At 48.2% G+C, this 21,733-nt stretch overlaps 1 protein-coding gene across 2 annotated transcripts in view; it reads right to left on the bottom strand.

The window, feature by feature from the left end:
• Window positions 1-21,733, bottom strand: part of LOC137570963 (phospholipase B1, membrane-associated-like) — a 183,190-nt gene that overhangs the window by 81,154 nt on the left and 80,303 nt on the right. For both annotated transcript variants that reach the window (XM_068279650.1, XM_068279651.1), the window contains 2 exons: window positions 20,181-20,224; window positions 2,964-3,072 (listed from right to left, as the gene is read on the bottom strand). In XM_068279650.1, coding sequence (XP_068135751.1) covers window positions 2,964-3,072; window positions 20,181-20,224 — 153 coding nt within the window. The remainder of the gene's footprint in view (window positions 1-2,963; window positions 3,073-20,180; window positions 20,225-21,733) is intronic.

Below are 21,733 nucleotides of genomic sequence, written 5' to 3'. Positions count from 1 at the left end.
GTGTGCTGATCTGTTACCTCCAGTATGTACAGTATAAGCTGTTGCTCTGTGCCTGTACTGACAGTAAACTAGCTGCAGTGTGTGCTGATCTGTTACTTCCAGTATGTACAGTATAAGGTGTTGCTCTGGGCCTGTACTGACAGTAAACTAGCTGCAGTGTGTGCTGATCTCTGCTACCTCCAGTATGTACAGTATAAGCTGTTGCTCTGTGCCTGTACTGATTGTAAACCAGCTGTATTGTATGTACAGTATTAGCTGTAAAGCCTGGTACACACATACAATTTTGAATAGCCAATTTTACTACTTCTAGGTATTATGAGAGCTCAGCTCTGTTCACAGTATTCAAAGTCTCTTGGCCCTCATACTACATGTAGTGGTAAAATTGGTCAGTGAGTGACCAATCAAAATTAAATGTGTGTATGCAACTTTATTCTATGCCTATACTGATAGTAATCTATCTAATTGAAGGCTAGGGGGCTCCATCCAACATTTTGCTGGGCAGGCCCATTATTATTAGGTTACACCGCTGTTAAGTTCATGTAACTTGGTCCCAGCCATGGCCACACCCATTTTTGCCACGGCACACTGCGCGCACCGCAGGTCCTTCCCAGCCAGTGCTCATTGGTGCCCTGGATCTTTTAGGATCCTAGCAACGCCCCTGTTTACTATAAAAGGATTCTACTGTAATTCCTTCAGACTGGCATCTTGCTACTAATTGCCCTATTTCCTCTGGGTGCTGCGTATGTTTGCAAATTGAACGTGGCCCCCATGCTGCTGCAAAGATGAATTGATATAGCCATGCCATGCACAGCTATGGGGATTCGGATATGTGTGTGCATCGGGTGTTGTGGGGGGGGGGGGGCTGTTGTTGCCGGGAGGGGGGGGCCCACATCCAGATTCCGCATCGGGGCCCAGAGGTTTGTAGCTACGCCACTGCACACGAAAACAGGGACAAGCGAGAGATAGGATCCACAGCACTAGCGAAAAGTGGCTAGCGCGATCCAGGTACAGAGTAGCAGAACAGAAGGATCCACAGCACTAGCGAAAAGTGGCTAGCGCGATCCCAGGAGACAGAACAGAAGGATCCACAGCGCTAGCGAAAAGTGGCTAGCGCGATCCCAGGAGACAGAACAGAAGGATCCACAGCGCTAGCTAAAAGTGGCTAGCGCAATCCAGAGAGGCAGAACAGAAGAGATAGCTGGTAGCAACCGCTGCACCAGCTATGCTCCAAGAACAGAGATCAGAACGACTTCCTATCGACCACCGCTGGGACAGGACAATCGCAACAGACAAACAAAACAGATAAACAATCCTAACTGCACTAGGGAAATCTGCCTAGCACAGTTTCCAGGAATTACTCTAAGCTGATCTTCAAACAGAGAGTAAAGGCAGCCATACACTGGTCAATGTGCCATCAGATCGACCAGCTGACAGATCCCTATCTGATCGAATCTGATCAGATAGGGATCGTATGGCTGCCTTTACTGCAAACAGATTGTGAATCGATTTCAGCCTGAAACCGATCACAATCTGTTCAGCTGCTCCTGCCGCCTGTCCCCCCCCCCCCCGTATACATTACCTGATGCGGGCTCCCGGGCGTCTTCTCGGCATCTTCTCAGCGCTGCACCCGCTCCATCCCGGCGCTTCCTGTGTCACTCCGTGACCAGGAAGTTCAAATAGAGCGCCCTCTATTTGAACTTCCTGGGTCACTGCAGTGACCCAGGAAGCGCCGGGATGGAGCGGGTGCAGCGCTGAGAAGATGCAGAGAAGACGCCCAGGAGCCCGCATCAGGTAATGTATTTTTCATCGGATTGGCCGCCGCTAGCGATGCGCACTTTACCCGCGGGCGATCGAGGGTAATTTCCCGCACGGCGCGATCGACGGACCGATCCGATTTCGGGAGGAAATCGGATCGTCGGCGGCGTTTACCGCGAACGATTGGCAGCAGATTCGATCCCAGGATCGAATCTGCTGTCGAAATGGCCGGGAATCGGGCCAGTGTATGGCCACCTTAAGGCTGACACCCCACCAGGGGCTTGATTCACAAAGCGGTGCTAACCTACTTAGCACGTCTAAAGTCTTTAGACGCGCTAACCATGGTGCTAAGTAGGTTAGCACCGGATTTCTCAATCAAATCGTGCGCTAACTTTGCGCGCGTAAAGTTTTACGCGCGCAAAGTTTTACGCGCGCTAAGTCCCATAGGCTTTAATGGGCACTTCGCGCGGTGCGCCCTGTGCTCTGTGCAGTACGCGCGTAAAGTTTTACGCGCATAAAGTTTTGCGCGCGTAAAGTTTTATGCGCGAAAAGCTTGTTTAGTCGTGCTAAGGGGGTTTTCACAGGTGTGCTAACAGTTAGCACCGCTTTGTGAATCAAGCCCCAGGAGTGTTACATAGGACGAAATCCTTATGACCAGCGAAGCATTGTGGGAAAGACATAGTACTTATAGTACATGCCTCCAATGAATGTGGCCAGGCAATTTGCATGACAACGTATGCAAATTCCTCTGCAAGCACAAGCTGCAAAACTGACAGAAGCTCTTCTTTCCAGAGTCCTGCAGCATGCAAACCTACACAATGGTCAAAGGGCTGCCTGCCTGCACAGGCAGCTGAGCAAATCATCACAAGTATAAGCTGTTACTCTGTGCCTGTACTGATAGTAAACTAGCTGCAGTGTGTGCTGATCTCGGTCACCTCCAGTATATACAGTATAAGCTGTTACTCTGCGCCTGTACTGATAGTAAACTAGCAGTGTGTGCCAATCCCTGCTGCCCCCAGTATTTATATTATAAAGGTGCCCGCTATTTATGGGGTGCCCAAATTACACAGTATTGCCGTTATTTACAAAGGTGCCTAAGGCGGGACACAAATCTCTGCCGCTAGTGGCGCCCAAATTTCCTGCTCGCACTACTCTGTGCCTATGTTGATAGTAAACTAGCTGCATATAATAATCCTGAAAAATCTTACAAAGCTTTGGCCCCTGGAATGGCCTGATTGTAGAAGGAGTTGTGGCCCTCGTGGTTGCCTGTTTCTGTGGAGTATCCGGTGATGAATGGGTTAAATTCCAGAAGAATGTCTGCAGAGATACAGGAGAGGATTTCAGAATGAAGAGATCTAAGCCAAGGCTATTGAGGTTAATTCACAAAACATAAATCATCTCACCTTATCTATTTAGCTCTCCTCAGTACAAGAGGTGTAAGTAGAGAAGGGAACAGTTTGTTAACCTCCTTGCCGGTCTGATTCTTTCCAGATTTTAGGGTCTAAAAGAGGTGCAATTTTTTTTCCACTCATTCAGACCCTAAAACCTGAAAAAAATCATTCTGGCAGGGAAATCTGCAGCAGAATAAAAAATGTACCTTCCTGGGCTCCAGCGCTGCAGTTATCATTTTGACCACAAGATGGCGCTAATATACATATAAACGAACTTCTCTATATTTCTCTAATATAGAGAAGTTCGTTTTAAATATTAGACCCGCCCCCGATGACGTCACACTGCCACCGCCGCTCCGATTGGCCGCCGGGTCCCCGGAAGAATAGCGGGGACATGGGGATCCCGGCGGCCAGGGAAAGACCCCACACTGCCGGGGAGAGAGTCTGGAGTCCCGCTGCACAGCGCGATCGCACGCGGGACTCCACAACTGACAGGTAAAGCTCTGCAATGCCTACCCCGACCTGAGCTCGGGATCACCGCTAATAGCTTCTTTTTTTTACCCCGAGCTCAGGTTGGGAAAACCGGCAAGGAGGTTAAAGGCAGTGGCGGCTCCAGGATTTGTTTGGGGGGGGGGGGGGAGGGTGCTATGCAGGTGCTGGACCAATTTCCGGGGTAGCTGATGGTGCACGGCAAAAAAATGGGCGTGGCCATAACCGGATGAGGACGGAGCTAACTGTAATTTAAAGTGACCCTGGGGTGAGAGTGATATGGAGGCTGCCATATTTATTTCCTTTTAAACAATACTAGTTGCCTGGCAGCCCTGCTTATCTATTTGGCTGCAGTAGTGAACTGAATTACACCAGAAACAAGCATGCTGCTAATCTTGTCAGTTCTGACAATATTGTCAGAAACCCCTGACCTGCTGCATGCTTGTTCAGGGTCAACAGATTTGACCAGAAAATACATTCAATCATGTCAGCAGATTTGACTAGAAAATACGTGCAATCATGGCTGCAGATTTGCCCAGAAAATACATGGAATCATGTAGCAGATTTGACCAGAAAATACATGCAATCATGTAGCAGATTTGACCAGAAAATACGTGGAATCATGTGGCAGATTTGCCCAGAAAATACATGCAATCATGTAGCAGATTTGACCAGAAAATACATTCAATCATGTCAGCAGATTTGACCAGAAAATACGTGGAATCATGTGGCAGATTTGCCCAGAAAATACATGCAATCATGTGGAAGATTTGACCAGAAAATACATGCAATCATGTGGCAGATTTGCCCAGAAAATACATGCAATCATGTAGCAGATTTGACCAGAAAATACGTGGAATCATGTAGCAGATTTGACCAGAAAATACACGCAATCATGTGGAAGATTTGACCAGAAAATACATGCAATCATGTGGCAGATTTGACCAGAAAATACATGCAATCATGTGGCAGACCTGCTAAAGCAGGCATGCTCGGGTCCCCATTGACTTCAATTAGGCTCGGTGTTCGGCCCAATATCCCGCACATCTGGACCATGTCCGACCGAGCCGAGCCGATCCCGAATAACTGGGTGTTCGATCAACACTAATGATTACTAGCAAAGCACCATTGAAAAGCTAAGGCCTGTTCACACTGGCAATAAAAAAAACAGTCCCCGCGCGGATAGTAATGCAACAGATCTTAACAGATGCAAGTGGATCCAATGTTAACCTATGGATGCGCTCACATTCGTCCGTTCGAACGGATCCATTCCCCATGCTCCGCTGAACAAACCGCAAGTGTGGTGCTGCAGCGATTTTTCTGGACTGCAGAGCCCAGCAGAACGGAAATGGAGGCTGAAGCACTGCATTGGGGGCAATGAGAAACGGATCCTTAACCACTTAAGGACTGCAGTCATAAAACCCCTTAAGGACCAGAGCCTTTTTTTCCATTCGGATCACTGCAGTTTTCACGGTTTATTGCTCAGTCATACAACCTACCACCTAAATGAATTTTACCTCCTTTTCTTGTCACTAATACAGCTTTCTTTCGGTGCTATTTGATTGCTGCTGCGAGTTTTACTTTTTATTATATTCATCAAAAAAGACATGAATTTTGTCAAAATAATGACTTTTTTAACTTTCTGTGCTGACATTTTTCGAATAAAGTAAAATTTCCTATACATTTGAGCGCGAAAGTTATTCTGCTACATGTCTTTGATTAAAAAAAAACCATTCAGTGTATATTTATTGGATTGGGTAAAATTTATAGCGTTTACAAACTATGGTGCCAAAAGTGAATTTTCCCATTTTCAAGCATCTCTGACTTTTCTGCGCACCTGTCAGGTTTCATGAGGGGCTTAAATTCCAGGATAGTACAAATACCCCCCAAATGACCCCATTTTGGAAAGAAGACATCCCAAATAGTGTTGGGCGAACATCTAGATGTTCGGGTTCGGGCCGAACAGGCCGAACATGGCCGCGATGTTCGGGTGTTCGACCCGAACTCCGAACATAATGGAAGTCAATGGGGACCCGAACTTTTGTGGTTTGTAAAGCCTCCTTACATGCTACATACCCCAAATTTACAGGGTATGTGCACCTTGGGAGTGGGTACAAGAGGAAAAAAAAATTAGCAAAAAGAGCTTATAGTTTTTGAGAAAATCGATTTTAAAGTTTCAAAGGGAAAACTGTCTTTTAAATGCGGGAAATGTCTGTTTTCTTTGCACAGGTAACATGTTTTTTTGTCGGCATGCAGTCATAAATGTAATACATATAAGAGGTTCCAGGAAAAGGGACCGGTAACGCTAACCTAGCAGCAGCACACGTGATGGAACAGAAGGAGGCGCAGGAGGAGAAGGCCACGCTTTGTGAGACACAACAACCCCGGCCTTGCATGAGGGCAAGAAGCGTGCGGATAGCATGCGTTGTACCGCCATGCAGTCATAAATGTAATAAAGATAAGAGGTTCCATAAACAGGGACCAGCAACGCTAACCCAGCAGCAGCAGCAGCAGCACACGTGATGGAACAGGAGGAGGCGCAGGAGGAGAAGGCCACGCTTTGTGAGACACAACAACCCAGGCCTTGCATGAGGACAAAAAGCGTGCGGATAGCATGCTTTTTACCGCCATGCAGTCATAAATGTAATAAAGATAAGTGGTTCAATAAACAGGGACCACGCGGCAACGCTAACCCAGCAGCAGCAGACGTGTTGGAACAGGAGGAGGCGCAGGAGGAGAAGGCCATACTTTGTGAGACACAACAACCCCGGCCTTGCATGAGGGCAAGAAGCGTGCGGATAGCATGCTTTGTACCGCCATGCAGTCATAAATGTAATAAAGATAAGAGGTTCCATAAACAGGGACCAGCAACGCTAACCCAGCAGCAGCAGCAGCAGCACACGTGATGGAACAGGAGGAGGCGCAGGAGGAGAAGGCCACGCTTTGTGAGACACAACAACCCAGGCCTTGCATGAGGACAAAAAGCGTGCGGATAGCATGCTTTTTACCGCCATGCAGTCATAAATGTAATAAAGATAAGTGGTTCAATAAACAGAGACCACGCGGCAACGCTAACCCAGCAGCAGCAGACGTGATGGAACAGGAGGAGGCGCAGGAGGAGAAGGCCACGCTTTGTGAGACACAACAACCCAGGCCTTGCATGAGGGCAAGAAGCGTGCGGATAGCATGCTTTGTACCGCCATGCAGTCATAAATGTAATAAAGATAAGTGGTTCAATAAACAGGGACCACGCGGCAACGCTAACCCAGCAGCAGCAGACGTGATGGAACAGGAGGAGGCGCAGGAGGAGAAGGCCACGCTTTGTGAGACACAACAACCCAGGCCTTGCATGAGGGCAAGAAGCATGCGGATAGCATGCTTTGTACCGCCATGCAGTCATAAATGTAATAAAGATAAGTGGTTCAATAAACAGGGACCACGCGGCAACGCTAACCCAGCAGCAGCAGACGTGATGGAACAGGAGCAGGCGCAGGAGGAGAAGGCCACGGTTTTTGAGACACAACAACCCAGGCCTTGCATGAGGACAAAAAGCGTGCGGATATAGCAGCAATGCTTTTTGCCGCCATGCAGTCATAAATGTAATACAGATGAGAGGTTCAATAAACAGGGACCGGAAACGCTACACCATCCCAGATGTTCATTGGTCATGTTACTTGGTTGGGGTCCTGGAGTGTTGCGTAGTCATTTCCAATGCAGGATTGATTCATTTTAATTTGAGTCAGACGGTCTGCATTTTCTGTAGAGAGGCGGATACGCCGATCTGTGACGATGCCTCCGGCAGCACTGAAACAGCGTTCCGACATAACGCTGGCTGCCGGGCAAGCCAGCACCTCTATTGCGTACATTGCCAGTTCGTGCCAGGTGTCTAGCTTCGATACCCAATAGTTGAAGGGTGCAGATGGATTGTTCGACACAGCTACGTCATCTGACATGTAGTCCTTGACCATCTTCTCCAGGCGATCGGTGTTGGAGGTGGATCTGCACGCTTGCTGTTCAGTGGGCTGCTGCTGCATGGGTGTCAGAAAATTTTCCCACTCCAAGGACACTACCGATACCGTTCCCTTTTGGGTACTAGCTGCGGCTTGCGTTGTTTGCTGCCCTCCTGGTCGTCCTGGGTTTGCGGAAGTCAGTCTGTCTGCGTACAACTGGCTAGAGGAGGGGGAGGATGTCAATCTCCTCTCTAAAGTCTCCACAAGGGCCTGCTGGTATTCTTCCATTTTGACCTGTCTGACTCTTTCTTCAAGCAGTTTTGGAACATTGTGTTTGTACCGTGGATCCAGAAGGGTATAAACCCAGTAATTGGTGTTGTCCAGAATGCGCACAATGCGTGGGTCACGTTCAATGCAGTCTAGCATGAATTGAGCCATGTGTGCCAGAGTCCTACCAGAATCCTCATCATCCTCTTGTGAGCGTTGTGATAGTTGTTGTGATGCATCATAGTCGTCACCTTCCTCCTGGTCTGCTTCTGCTGACCATTCGCGTTGAATTGTGGAAGTCCAACGTGCACCGCTCTGGCCCTCGTCAGTGGTGGCATGAAATTCCTGCTCCAACTCCAGCTGTTCCTCCTCCTCTTCTTCGTCATAGCTGCTGGGGCCAGCGTTCCCTGAGGCGGATGGCCTGATGTTGGTACCATCACGCTGATCGTTTTCTCCTTCAGATTCCCCCAGTTGCATCATGACAGCTGTTTCCTTGATTTTCAACATTGACCTCTTCAGTAAACACAGCAGTGGTATGGTAATGCTGACTGAAGAGTTGTCACTGCTCACAAGCAACGTGGATTGCTCAAAATTTTGGAGGACTTGGCAGAGGTCCAACATGTTGGCCCAATCGGATCCACAGAAGCTTGGCAGCTGTCCGGATGCGCCTCGGTACTGCGCCGTCATGTACTGGACCACTGCACTCTTCTGCTCGCAAAAGCGTGCTAGCATGTGCAGCGTAGAATTCCAGCGCGTAGGGACATCACACAGCAAGCGATGGTGGGGGAGATTGAAGCGCTCCTGCATCTTGGCGAGTGCCCCCGAAGCAGTACTGGAATTTCTACAATGTTTGGCCACTCGACGCACCTTCAACAGAAGATCGGCCACGCCTGGGTATGTCCTCAGGAACCGCTGAACTACTAGGTTCATCACGTGCGCCAGGCAAGGGATGTGTGTCAGCTTAGCCAACCTTAAAGCGCGAATGAGATTACTCCCATTATCACACACAACCATGCCCGGTTTCAAGTCCAGCGGTGCCAGCCACAAATCCGTCTGTTCCTTTATTCCCTTCCAAATTTCCTCCCCTGTGTGCTGCTTATCCCCAAGGCAGATCAGCTTCAGCAACGCTTGCTGACGCATGCCAACAGCTGTGCTGCACTGCTTCCACGATCCTACTGCTGCTGGGTTAGCGTTTCCGGATGAGGTACAGCTTTGAGATGCGTTGGAGGAGAAGGAGTCAGAGAGGTAGGTACTGCTGTTGTTATCCAGTGGGAGGGACGGCGGTGCAGCTGTTTGCGGCGTGGGCAACACCCGCGCCGTAGCAGGTGAGGAATCGCTGCCAGGCTCCACAAGGTTCACCCAGTGCGCGGTAAGGGAGATGTATCGACCCTGGCCGAACGCACTCGTCCAAGTGTCAGTGGTGAGGTGAACCTTGCAGGCAACGGCATTCTTCAAGCTTCGGGTTATTTTGCTGACCACGTGCTCATGCAACTCAGGCACTGCAGAGCGCGCAAAGTGGTAGCGGCTGGGAACCACGTAACGTGGGATGGCCACTGACATCATGCCCTTGAAGCTGTTTGTCTCCACCACTCGATATGGCAGCATTTCGCAGGCCAGAAGCTTGGCTATGCTGGCTGTTACTGCCACGGCCCGGGGGTCATTTGCTGGCAATTTCCTCTTGCGCTCAAACATCTCCGACACAGACAACTGAACCGTAGCGCTGCACACGGAAGGGCTGTTGGTTGTTGTGTTTGATGAACACTGGGAGACCTCAAGAGCACTACTCCGGAAAGTGACAGTGTCAGCGTCGTCTGATGTTTGTGAATGTTGTGAACCACGCAATGGCTGGGCTACTGCTGCTGCTGAGGCGGGTCTGGTGGTGAGTCTGGTGAACCCAAGGGAGGCAGTGTTGCTGGTACCCTGTCCTGCCGCGTTTGCCCACAGAGTGGGATGTTTGGATAGCATGTGGCGGCTCATGCTGGTGGTGGAGAGGTTGTTAATACTTTTCCCCCTGCTCAGGCGAGTCTTGCACACCTTGCAAATCGCCATGGTAACATCCTCAGTGCAGTCTTCAAAGAAAGCCCAGACTTTGGAGCACCTGCCTCCTTGCTGGCGATTTCTGTTTCCTCCTCTTTTGCCTCTCACTCTAACTTCCACGCTTGTGGTGCCTGAAATTGCGCGCCGCCTACCTTGTGGCACAAGGCGAACTCGTGCAGCAGTGGGTTCTTCAACAGACTCATCTGTGCTGCTACTACGACGGCGATGTTCTCGTTCACAAATAAAATCTGGGTCTCTGTCCACATTGTCCATACCCTCCTCTTCCATCTCCTCAAACTCGTCATATGTCATTGTGGGGGGCCGCCGCCGTGGAGTAGAGCTCCCCAGAACAACCTCTGCGCAGCTCACTCCAACGTCGTCTTCCAGATCTTGTCGGCCGACCTCCTGCAATTGCAACCCCTCCTGCCCAACTTGCTCTGGGATTTGGGTTTCCGAGTCCTCCTCGGACTCGCCTTGTATTTCAGTGCGCGGTGCATTTCCCACAGTTAATGGTTGTGAATCCGGGCACAACATTTCTGGCTGTTCCTCCATTGACCTTTCATAGGTGGAAGTTTGTTGGGCTGGGAATAGCTCCTGCGAATACCCCATTGTGTCCTGAGGTAATTCATAGGACTGGTTATCTGGCAGTTGTGTGCGTGGTGTCGCTGCCGGTTGTGTCAGCTTTGTGCCCACTGGCTCCTTGTAACTGGCTGAGGACTCGGACCTCGTGCGTGATGTGCTGGTGCTGCTTAACCCACTGCTGGACGCTTGAGAGGTCATCCAAGTAATTATCTGGTCCTGTTCTTTTGGATTTGTGAGGGTTGTTGTCCTGGACAACATGGGCGGTATTGAGTGGGTTTTCTTGGGTGCTCCCCTGTGGCCTGTACGTGAACCGTCAGGGGAAACACCTCTTCCCTTGCCCCTTCCTCTTTCACCGGATTTCTTCCTCATTTCACTTATCCTTACAGTACACGCTGACTGGCAGCAGTACAGTGGCAGTACAGAAATGCTATACAGTACCACTATTCCCAGCAGCGACACAGAGCACAATGCTATACAGTGGCGGGTGAGCGGTGTACTACTGTTCCCAGGCCCAGCAGACACAGAGTGGAAGTAAACACAATGCTATATAGTCTGGCTGAGCGGTGTACACAGAGTGTCAGAAAACACAATGCTATATATAGCGTGGCTGAGCGAGGTGCACAGTGGCAGTACACACAATGCTATATTAGTCAGGCTAAGCCGTGTACACAGAGTGTCAGAAAACACAATGCTATATATAGCGTGGCTGAGCGAGGTGCACAGTGGCAGTACACACAATGCTTTATAGTCAGGCTGAGCCGTGTACACAGAGTGTCAGAAAACACAATGCTATATATAGCGTGGCTGAGCGAGGTGCACAGTGGCAGTACACACAATGCTTTATAGTCAGGCTGAGCCGTGTACACAGAGTGTCAGTAAACAATGGTATATAGTCTGGCTGAGCGGTGTACACAGAGTGTCAGTAAACAACGGTATATAGTCTGGCTGAGCGGTGTACACAGAGTGGCAGTAAACACAATGCTATATATAGCGTGGCTGAGCGAGGTGCACAGTGGCAGTACACACATTGCTATATAGTCAGGCTAAGCCGTGTACACAGAGTGTCAGAAAACACAATGCTATATATAGCGTGGCTGAGCGAGGTGCACAGTGGCAGTACACACAATGCTTTATAGTCAGGCTGAGCCGTGTACACAGAGTGTCAGTAAACAATGGTATATAGTCTGGCTGAGCGGTGTACACAGAGTGTCAGTAAACAACGGTATATAGTCTGGCTGAGCGGTGTACACAGAGTGGCAGTAAACACAATGCTATATATAGCGTGGCTGAGCGAGGTGCACAGTGGCAGTACACACAATGCTATAGAGCCAGGCTAAGCCGTGTACACAGAGTGTCAGAAAACACAATGCTATATATAGCGTGGCTGAGCGAGGTGCACAGTGGCAGTACACACAATGCTATATTAGTCAGGCTAAGCCGTGTACACAGAGTGTCAGAAAACACAATGCTATATATAGCGTGGCTGAGCGAGGTGCACAGTGGCAGTACACACAATGCTATATTAGTCAGGCTAAGCCGTGTACACAGAGTGTCAGAAAACACAATGCTATATATAGCGTGGCTGAGCGAGGTGCACAGTGGCAGTACACACAATGCTATATATAGCGTGGCTGAGCGAGGTGCACAGTGGCAGTACACACAATGCTCTATATAGCGTGGCTGACCGAGGTGCACAGTGGCAGTACACACAATGCTATATTAGTCAGGCTAAGCCGTGTACACAGAGTGTCAGAAAACACAATGCTATATATATAGCGTGGCTGAGCGAGGTGCACAGTGGCAGTACACACAATGCTATATATAGCGTGGCTGAGCGAGGTGCACAGTGGCAGTACACACAATGCTATATATAGCGTGGCTGAGCGAGGTGCACAGTGGCAGTACACACAATGCTATATATAGCGTGGCTGAGCGAGGTGCACAGTGGCAGTACACACAATGCTATATTAGTCAGGCTAAGCCGTGTACACAGAGTGTCAGAAAACACAATGCTATATATATAGCGTGGCTGAGCGAGGTGCACAGTGGCAGTACACACAATGCTATATATAGCGTGGCTGAGCGAGGTGCACAGTGGCAGTACACACAATGCTATATATAGCGTGGCTGAGCGAGGTGCACAGTGGCAGTACACACAATGCTATATTAGTCAGGCTAAGCCGTGTACACAGAGTGTCAGAAAACACAATGCTATATATATAGCGTGGCTGAGCGAGGTACACAGTGGCAGTAAACAATGCTATATATAGTGTGGCTGAGCGAGCGGTGTACTACTGTTCCCAGCAGCGACACACAATGACTGGGGGGGACCCTGGCTAGCGTGGCTGGAGAGCGAACTACCCTGCCTGCCTACCCAAAGCTAAACCCACAGACAAATGGCGGAGATATGACGTGGTTCGGGTATTTATTTACCCGAACCACGTGACCGTTCGGCCAATCAGAGCGCGTTCGGGCCCGAACCACGTGACCCGTTCGGCCAATCACAGCGCTAGCTGAACGTTCGGGGAACGTTCGGCCATGCGCTCTTAGTTCGGCCATGTGGCCGAACGGTTTGGCCGAGCACCGTCAGGTGTTCGGCCGAACTCGAACATCACCCGAACAGGGTGATGTTCTGCAGAACCCGAACAGTGGCGAACACTGTTCGCCCAACACTAATCCCAAAGTATTCAGTGAGAGGCATGGTGAGTTCATAGAAGATTTTATTTTTTGTCACAAGTTAGCGGAAAATGACACTTTGTAACAACAAAAAAAAAAAGTTTCCATTTCTTCTAACTTGCGACAAAAAAAAAATGAAATCTGCCACGGACTTACTATGCTCCTCTCTGAATACCTTGAAGTGTCTACTTTCCAAAATGGGGTCATTTGTGGGGTGTGTTCACTGTCCTGGCATTTTGTGGGGTGCCTAATTGTAAGCACCCCTGTAAAGCCTAAAGATGCTCATTGGACTTTGGGCCCCTTAGCTCAGTTAGGCTGCAAAAAAGTGCCACACATGTGGTATTGCCGTACTCAGGAGAAGTAGTATAATGTGTTTTGGGGTGTATTTTTACACATACCCATGCTGGGTGGGAGAAATATCTCCGTAAATGACAATTGTTTTATTTTTTTTACACACAATTGTCAATTTCTAGAGATATTTCTCCCACTCAGCATGGGTATGTGGAAAAATACACCCCAAAACACATTATACTACTTCTCCTGAGTACGGCGATACCACATGTGTGGCACTTTTTTGCACCCTAACTGCGCTAAGGGGCCCAAAGTCCAATGAGTACCTTTAGGATTTCACAGGTCATTTTGAGAAATTTCGTTTCAAGACTGCTCCTCACGGTTTAGGGCCCCTAAAATGCCAGGACAGTATAGGAATCCCACAAATTACCCCATTTTAGAAAGAAGACACCCCAAGGTATTCCATTAGGAGTATGGTGAGTTCATAGAAGATTTTTTTTTTTGTCACAAGTTAGCGGAAATTGATTTTAATTGTTTTTTTTCACAAAGTGTCATTTTCCGCTAACTTGTGACAAAAATAAAATCTTCTATGAACTTACCATACTCCTAACGGAATACCTTGGGGTGTCTTCTTTCTAAAATGGGGTCATTTGTGGGGTTCCTATACTGCCCTGGCATTTTAGGGGCCCTAAACCGTGAGGAGTAGTCTTGAAACCAAATGTCGCAAAATGACCTGTGAAATCCTAAAGGTACTCATTGGACTTTGGGCCCCTTAGCGCACTTAGGGTGCAAAAAAGTGCCACACATGTGGTACCGCCGTACTCAGGAGAAGTAGTATAATGTGTTTTGGGGTGTATTTTTACACATACAGATGCTGGGTGGGCGAAATATCTCTGTAAATGACAATTATTTGATTTCTTTTACACACAATTGTCCATTTACAGAGAGATTTCTCCCACCCAGCATGGGTATGTATAAAAATACACCCCAAAACACATTATACTACTTCTTCTGAGTACGGCGATACCACATGTGTGACACTTTTTTGCAACCTAGGTGCGCTAAGGGGCCTAACGTCCTATTCACAGGTCATTTTGAGGCATTTGGATTCTAGACTACTTCTCACGGTTTAGGGCCCCTAAAATGCCAGGGCAGTATAGGAACCCCACAAGTGACCCCATTTTAGAAAGAAGACACCCCAAGGTATTCCGTTAGGGGTATGGTGAGTTCATAGAAGATTTTTTTTTTGTCACAAGTTAGCGGAAAATTACACTTTGTGAAAAAAAAAACAATACATATCAATTTCTGCTAACTTGTGACAAAAAATAAAATCTTCTATGAACTCACCATACTCCTAACGGAATACCTTGGGGTGTCTTCTTTCTAGAATGGGGTCATTTGTGGGGTTCCAATACTGCCCTGGCATTTTAGGGGCCCTAAACCATGAGGAGTAGTCTTGAACCCAAATGTCTCAAAATGACCTGTGAAATCCTAAAGGTACTCATTGGACTTTGGGCCCCTTAGCACAGTTAGGCTGCAAAAAAGTGTCACACATGTGGTATCGCCGTACTCAGAAGAAGTAGTATAATGTGTTTTGTGGTGTATTTTTACATATAACCATGCTGGGTGGGAGAAATATCTCTGTAAATGACACATTTTTGATTTTTTTTTACACACAATTGTCCATTTACAGAGAGATTTCTCCCACCCAGCATGGGTATGTGTAAAAATACACCACAAAACACATTATACTACTTCTCCTGAGTATGGCGATACTACATGTGTGACACTTTTTTGCAGCCTAGGTGCGCTAAGGGGCCCAACGTCCTATTCACAGGTCATTTTGAGGCATTTGTTTTCTAGACTACTCCCCACGGTTTAGGGCCAAAAACAATAAAAATCCAATTTCTGCTAACTTTTGACAAAAAATAAAATCTTCTATGAACTCATCATACACCTAACAGAATACCTTGGGGTGTCTTCTTTCTAAAATGGGGTCACTTGTGGGGTTCCTATACTGCCCTGGCATTTTACGGGCCCAAAACTGTGAGTAGTCTGGAAACCAAATTTCTCAAAATGACTGTTCAGGGGTATAAGCATCTGCAAATTTTGATGACAGGTGGTCTATGAGGGGGCAAATTTTGTGGAAACGGTCATAAGCAGGGTGGCCTCTTAGATGACAGGATGTATTGGGCCTGATCTGATGGATAGGAGTGCTAGGGGGGTGACAGGAGGTGATTGATGGGTGTCTCAGGGGGCGGTTAGAGGGGAAAATAGATGCAATCAATGCACTGGGGAGGTGATCGGAAGGGGGTCTGAGGGGGATCTGAGGGTTTGGCCGAGTGATCAGGAGCCCACACGGGGCAAATTAGGGCCTGATCTGATGGGTAGGTGTGCTAGGGGGTGACAGGAGGTGATTTATGGGTGTCTCAAGGTGTGATTAGAGGGGGGAAATAGATGCAAGCAATGCACTAGCGAGGTGATCAGGGCTGGGGTCTGAGGGCGTTCTGAGGTGTGGGCGGGTGATTGGGTGCCCGCAAGGGGCAGATTAGGGTCTAATCTGATGGGTAACAGTGACAGGTGGTGATAGGGGGTGATTGATGGGTAATTAGTGGGTGTTTAGAGGAGAGAAGAGATGTAAACACTGCACTTGGGAGGTGATCTGATGTCGGATCTGCGGGCGATCTATTGGTGTGGGTGGGTGATCAGATTGCCCGCAAGGGGCAGGTTAGGGGCTGATTGATGGGTGGCAGTGACAGGGGGTGATTGATGGGTGGCAGTGACAGGGGGTGATTGACAGGTAATCAGTGGGTTATTACAGGGAATAACAGATGTAAATATTGCACTGGCGAATTGATAAGGGGGGGTCTGAGGGCAATCTGAGCGTGTGGGCGGGTGATTGGGTGCCCGCAAGGGGCAGATTAGGGTCTAATCTGATGGGTAACAGTGACAGGTGGTGATAGGGGGTGATTGATGGGTAATTAGTGGGTGTTTAGAGGAGAGAATAGATGTAAACACTGCGCTTGGGAGGTGATCTGATGTCGGATCTGCGGGCGATCTATTGGTGTGGGTGGGTGATCAGATTGCCCGCAAGGGGCAGGTTAGGGGCTGATTGATGGGTGGCAGTGACAGGGGGTGATTGATGGGTGGCAGTGACAGGGGGTGATTGACAGGTGATCAGTGGGTTATTACAGGGAAGAACGGATGTAAATAATGCACTGGCGAATCGATAAGGGGGGGTTTGAGGGCAATCTGAGCTTGTGGGCGGGCGATTGGGTGCCCGCAAGGGTCTAATCTGATGGGTAACAGTGACAGGTGGTGATAGGGGGTGATTGATGGGTGATTGATGGGTAATTAGTGGGTGTTTAGAGGAGAGAATAGATGTAAACGATGGATTTGGGAGGTGATCTGATGTCGGATCTGCGGGCGATCTATTGGTGTGGGTGGGTGATCAGATTGCCCGCAAGGGGCAGTTTAGGGGCTGATTGATGGGTGGCAGTGACAGGGGGTGATTGATGGGTGGCAGTGACAGGGGGTGTTTGACAGGTGATCAGTGGGTTATTACAGGGAAGAACGGATGTAAATAATGCACTTGCGAATCGATAAGGGGGGGTTTGAGGGCAATCTGAGCGTGTGGGCGGGTGATTGGGTGCCCGCAAGGGTCTAATCTGATGGGTAACAGTGACAGGTGGTGATAGGGGGTGATTGATGGGTGATTGATGGGTAATTAGTGGGTGTTTAGAGGAGAGAATAGATGTAAACGATGGATTTGGGAGGTGATCTGATGTCGGATCTGTGGGCGATCTATTGGTGTGGGTGGGTGATCAGATTGCCCGCAAGGGGCAGGTTAGGGGCTGATTGATGGGTGGCAGTGACAGGGGGTGATTGACGGGTGATTGACGGGTGATTGACAGGTGATTGACAGGTGATCAGGGGGATAGATGCATACAGTACACAGGGGGGGGGGAGGGTCTGGGGGGGGGGGGTCTGGGGAGAATCTGAGGGGTGGGGGGGGTGATCAGGAGGGAGCAGGGGGCAGTTTAGGGACTAAAAAAAAATAGCGTTGACAGATAGTGACAGGGAGTGATTGATGGGTGATTAGGGGGGTGATTGTGTGCAAATGGTGGTCTGGGGGGTGGGCAGGGGGGGGTCTGAGGGGTACTGTGGGCGATCAGGGGGCAGGGGGGGGGGGCAGATCAGTGTGTTTGGGTGCAGACTAGGGTGGCTGCAGCCTGCCCTGGTGGTCCCTCGGACACTGGGACCACCAGGGCAGGAGGCAGCCTGTATAATACACTTTGTAAACATTACAAAGCGTATTATACGCTTCCTATCCGGGGATCGTCGGGTTAACAACCCGCCGGCGCTTCCGATTGGCCGGCGGGTTGACGTCGCGGGTGGGCGGAGCCTATTGCCGGCGGATGCGCGCGCATCCCAGCGCGCGATCCCCGGCCAAAGAGTGCCCCAGGACCTGACGCCATTCTGCGTTACGTGGTCCTGGGGCTGCCACTTTGCCGCCGCCAATATGAAGTAGGCGGTCGGCAAGTGGTTAACAACACACTGACTATTTTAGCCAGCAAAATCCACTTTGGTGATGGGGGTTGGGGGGCGGGTGATGTATATGGGGAAATGGAACTGACCCAACTGAATCTGGGTCCGTTTACCACTTATGTGCCAGTGTCACCAGGCCCTAAATACTGCTGTTGAGGGAGGGTCCATAGTGGGCCCCTCTGGTCCAAGAGCTCCAATGCAGACGCCACCTCTGGATCCTCTACTGCTACGTCGCTGGCTGTGCGCTACCTGCACATGCCAATCTTACTGCTGAATTCAATGTGCTGAGGCTTCCTTCACATTAGGAATCGCATGCAAGAGTCGATCTCCTGCATGCGTTAAACAGCCTTCGGCGTTCCGTTGCGGTGCGATGCTGATTAGTGGCGGTAGTTATAATTCACCCGATGGGAAAACACCGGCACCGGCTCCCGGTTGCAATGAAACGCAAGGCACCAAAACACAGCGTTGGATGTGAAAGGTAAAATTAAAGTCTATGGACTTTCATTTTACCTAAACGTTGCGTCAAAACTCAGGAAAGGAGCTCTGATGTGAAAGAGCCCTGAGGGTTGATATTCACAAAGCATTTGTTCTCTTAGGGCTCATTCACACTAGTCAGTGAGTTGAAATGCATGAATAAAAAATGTGTGAATGGTTTTGTGAGTTGCTGTTCATATTCCCATGAGTTTCAACTCCCAACGAGTTGAAAGGCACTGCACAGCAACTCACTGTTGTAGTGTGAATGATAAAATGTAGTGTGAATGATAAAAAAGTCTATGGATTTTTATGTTCCCATGTAAAATGCACACTATGGCCCATATGCAATTCACTTTTTCACCTGAGTTTTCTCCTAGGTGATATTTTTAAACTTTTCAATAAAATGCCTTTTAAGCCACCAGCAAGCAAGAAAATACTCAAAATAATTTTGATAGTACTTTTTAACCTGCTTTTTGGTACTTTTTTAGTTGAAAAGTGCCGGAATGTTATTTTAAATTGAAGATGAAAACTTATCTCCTGGGAGAAAAGTCAGGTGAAAAAGTGAATTGCATATGGGCCTATGTGCAGTGTGTCAAAACTCACTGCAACTCACATATGGTGAATGTTCACACCCTATTAATGAACTTAACACATGGTTTATCACTTATCTGTTTATCCCATGATTTATCTCTCCTTGGCCCTGATTCACTAGGCCAGGGGTGTCATGCTCAGATACAAAGTGGGCCAAAATTGAACACTGGAACCAAGTCACGGTCAAACCTCAATGTCTAGTGGCCACCCCCTCCCTTATAAAGTTCTCTGGTGCCTAATGGATTCCCCTATACCATTCCATGGTGTCTAGTGGCGTCTCTCCCTCCTCTATACAGTTACCTGGTGTCTAGTGATTCTCCCTCCATCCCCTGTACAGTTCCCTGGTGCTTAGCGGTCCTCCCTCCCCTATACAGTTCCCTGGTGTCAAGTTGTCTCCTCACTCTCCTATGCAGTTCCCTGGTGTCAAGTGGTCCCCTTCCTCTCCTATATAGTTCCCTGGTGTCAAGTGGCCCGCTTCCTCCCCTATATAGTTCCCTGGTGTTAAGTGCCCCCCTGTCTCCTCTATACACTTCCCTGGTGTCTAGGGACCCCCCATACAGTTCCTTGGTGTCTTGGTTTCCCCATCCCCCTTCCTATATGGCTTTCCTGGTGATCTAGAGCTTCACCTCCAATATATCTTCCCTGGTGGTCTAGAGAGGGCCCAGTGGCGTAGCTAAGGAAATGTGGGCCCCGATGCAAGTTTTACAATGGGGCCCCCCAAGCACTCTATACATAACAATTTATACGGCGCACCAAAATCTGCCAATGGCAACTACAGTGTCAGAGGTGTAAGAAGGGGATGGGGAACAGTTTGTTAATGATCACCACTATTCAAAGTATCTACAGAAGTCATTATTATGAGCATAGGACCAATAGAGAGCTAATTCTGTAGTTAAGGGAGGGCCCTTCGGGGCCCCTCTGGCCCAAGGGCCCCGATGCGGTCGCTACCTCTGCACCCTCTATTGCTACGCCCCTGAGAGGGCCTAATATATTGCAAAGTGGTGAAACCACTTGGGGGCCAAATGTGATGGCATTTGCCAGAGTTTGACATGTGTGCACTAGATAGAGATGAGTGGAGGCTGCCATTCCTGACCTCCTTGTGAAAGCTCCCGCTGTTTCTAGCACTTACTCGGCAGAGTGGTGACGTGAGCAAGAGTCTCATCTCCACCAATGCTGAAAAAAATGGAAATATGAATATTATTAAATCCATAAATCAGGCACAGTTTTATTCAAAATATACAGTCAACAGGTGATTATTAAATCAATTATGCAAAAAAAAAAAAAAAAAATCAGTTAAAGCACTTCCCCTTTATTCACATCAGCAAGAATGGGAAGACTGATATTGCTCTGTCAGTTGAAGCCACACCCTCCAGCTGAATGACAGCCTATCATGTCATCAGACTGACTGGGCAGGAGGAGCTAGCGACCATGCTGATTTATGAGCAGGAGAGGAGGAGCTATGATAAATTGGTGCACAATTCATTTTTATTTTGCTTAAATTGCTGCTTTGTACCCCCTAATATTTCTTTATTTATAATTCCTAAAGCTGGCTGACATATCTGTATAGGCGTACGTTAAAAAGGGGCGCTGGGAAAAAAGGGCGCGGGGTTTTAAACGATAAGCATGGATAACGTTTAAAAATGTATTGTACTGTATTTCGTTTAAAATTAATGTTTTATAAAGTTATAAATCATTAAATAATGTGCATTAAATCGGCAATTGTAAAAACGTTAATCTTTCGTTTAAATAGTGAAACGTATAATAACCTTTAAAAAAAAATTACTAAGTAACCCTCCCTGTACCTACCCCTAACCCCTAGACCCCCCTGTTGATGCCTAAACCTAAGACCCCCCCTGTTGGTGCCTAAGTAACCCTCCCTGTACCTACCCCTAACCCCTAGACCCCCCTGTTGGTGCCTAAACCTAAGACCCCCTTGTTGGTGCCTAAACCTAAGACCCCCTGTTGGTGCCTAAACCTAAGACCCCCCTGTTGGTGCCTAAACCTAAGACTCCCCTGTTGGTGCCTAAACCTAAGACCCCCCTGTTGGTGCCTAAACCTAAGACCCCCCTGTGATAAGCATTAATAAAGTTTCAAAAACATATTGTGCGGTTTTTTCGTTTAAAAATAATGTTTAAAAAAAATTGTACTGTTTTTCGTTTAAAAATAATGTTTGAAAAAAATATTGTACTGTTTTTCGTTTAAAAATAATATTAAAAATGTATAAATCATTAAATAATGTGTAATCATGAGAAGCAGTAATAAAACATTAAGTCTCCGGGCGCCGCTTTTAAAACGTTATTTTTCTCCGGCGCCCTTTTTTCCTATCGGGCGCCCATTAAACGATATTTATTATGGGAGTGAATGGCGGCGCCCGATTTGTCCACTAGCCTCCTGCGCCCTTTTTTACGGTTACCCTGTATAGCTCCTTTCCAGTGAGCGATTTGTAAAGAATACAGAAAAAAACTGGAATCCCCCATAAGGTCCTAAAACAGGAGGGGACTGAGGCTGCACTAAGCAATTATAAGGAGTGCAATAAAAATTGTAAAAAAGAAATTAGGCTGGCAAAGATCGAAGCTGAAAATCAAATCTGGAATCCCCCAAAACTGGAATCCCCCATAAGGTCCTAAAACAGGAGGGGACTGAGGCTGCACTAAGCAATTATAAGGAGTGCAATCAAAATTG

This window comes from Hyperolius riggenbachi, chromosome 4 (assembly GCF_040937935.1).
Source record: "Hyperolius riggenbachi isolate aHypRig1 chromosome 4, aHypRig1.pri, whole genome shotgun sequence".
NCBI classification, from domain to species: Eukaryota; Metazoa; Chordata; class Amphibia; order Anura; family Hyperoliidae; genus Hyperolius; species Hyperolius riggenbachi.
This window is presented reverse-complemented; position numbering and strand designations above follow the sequence as displayed.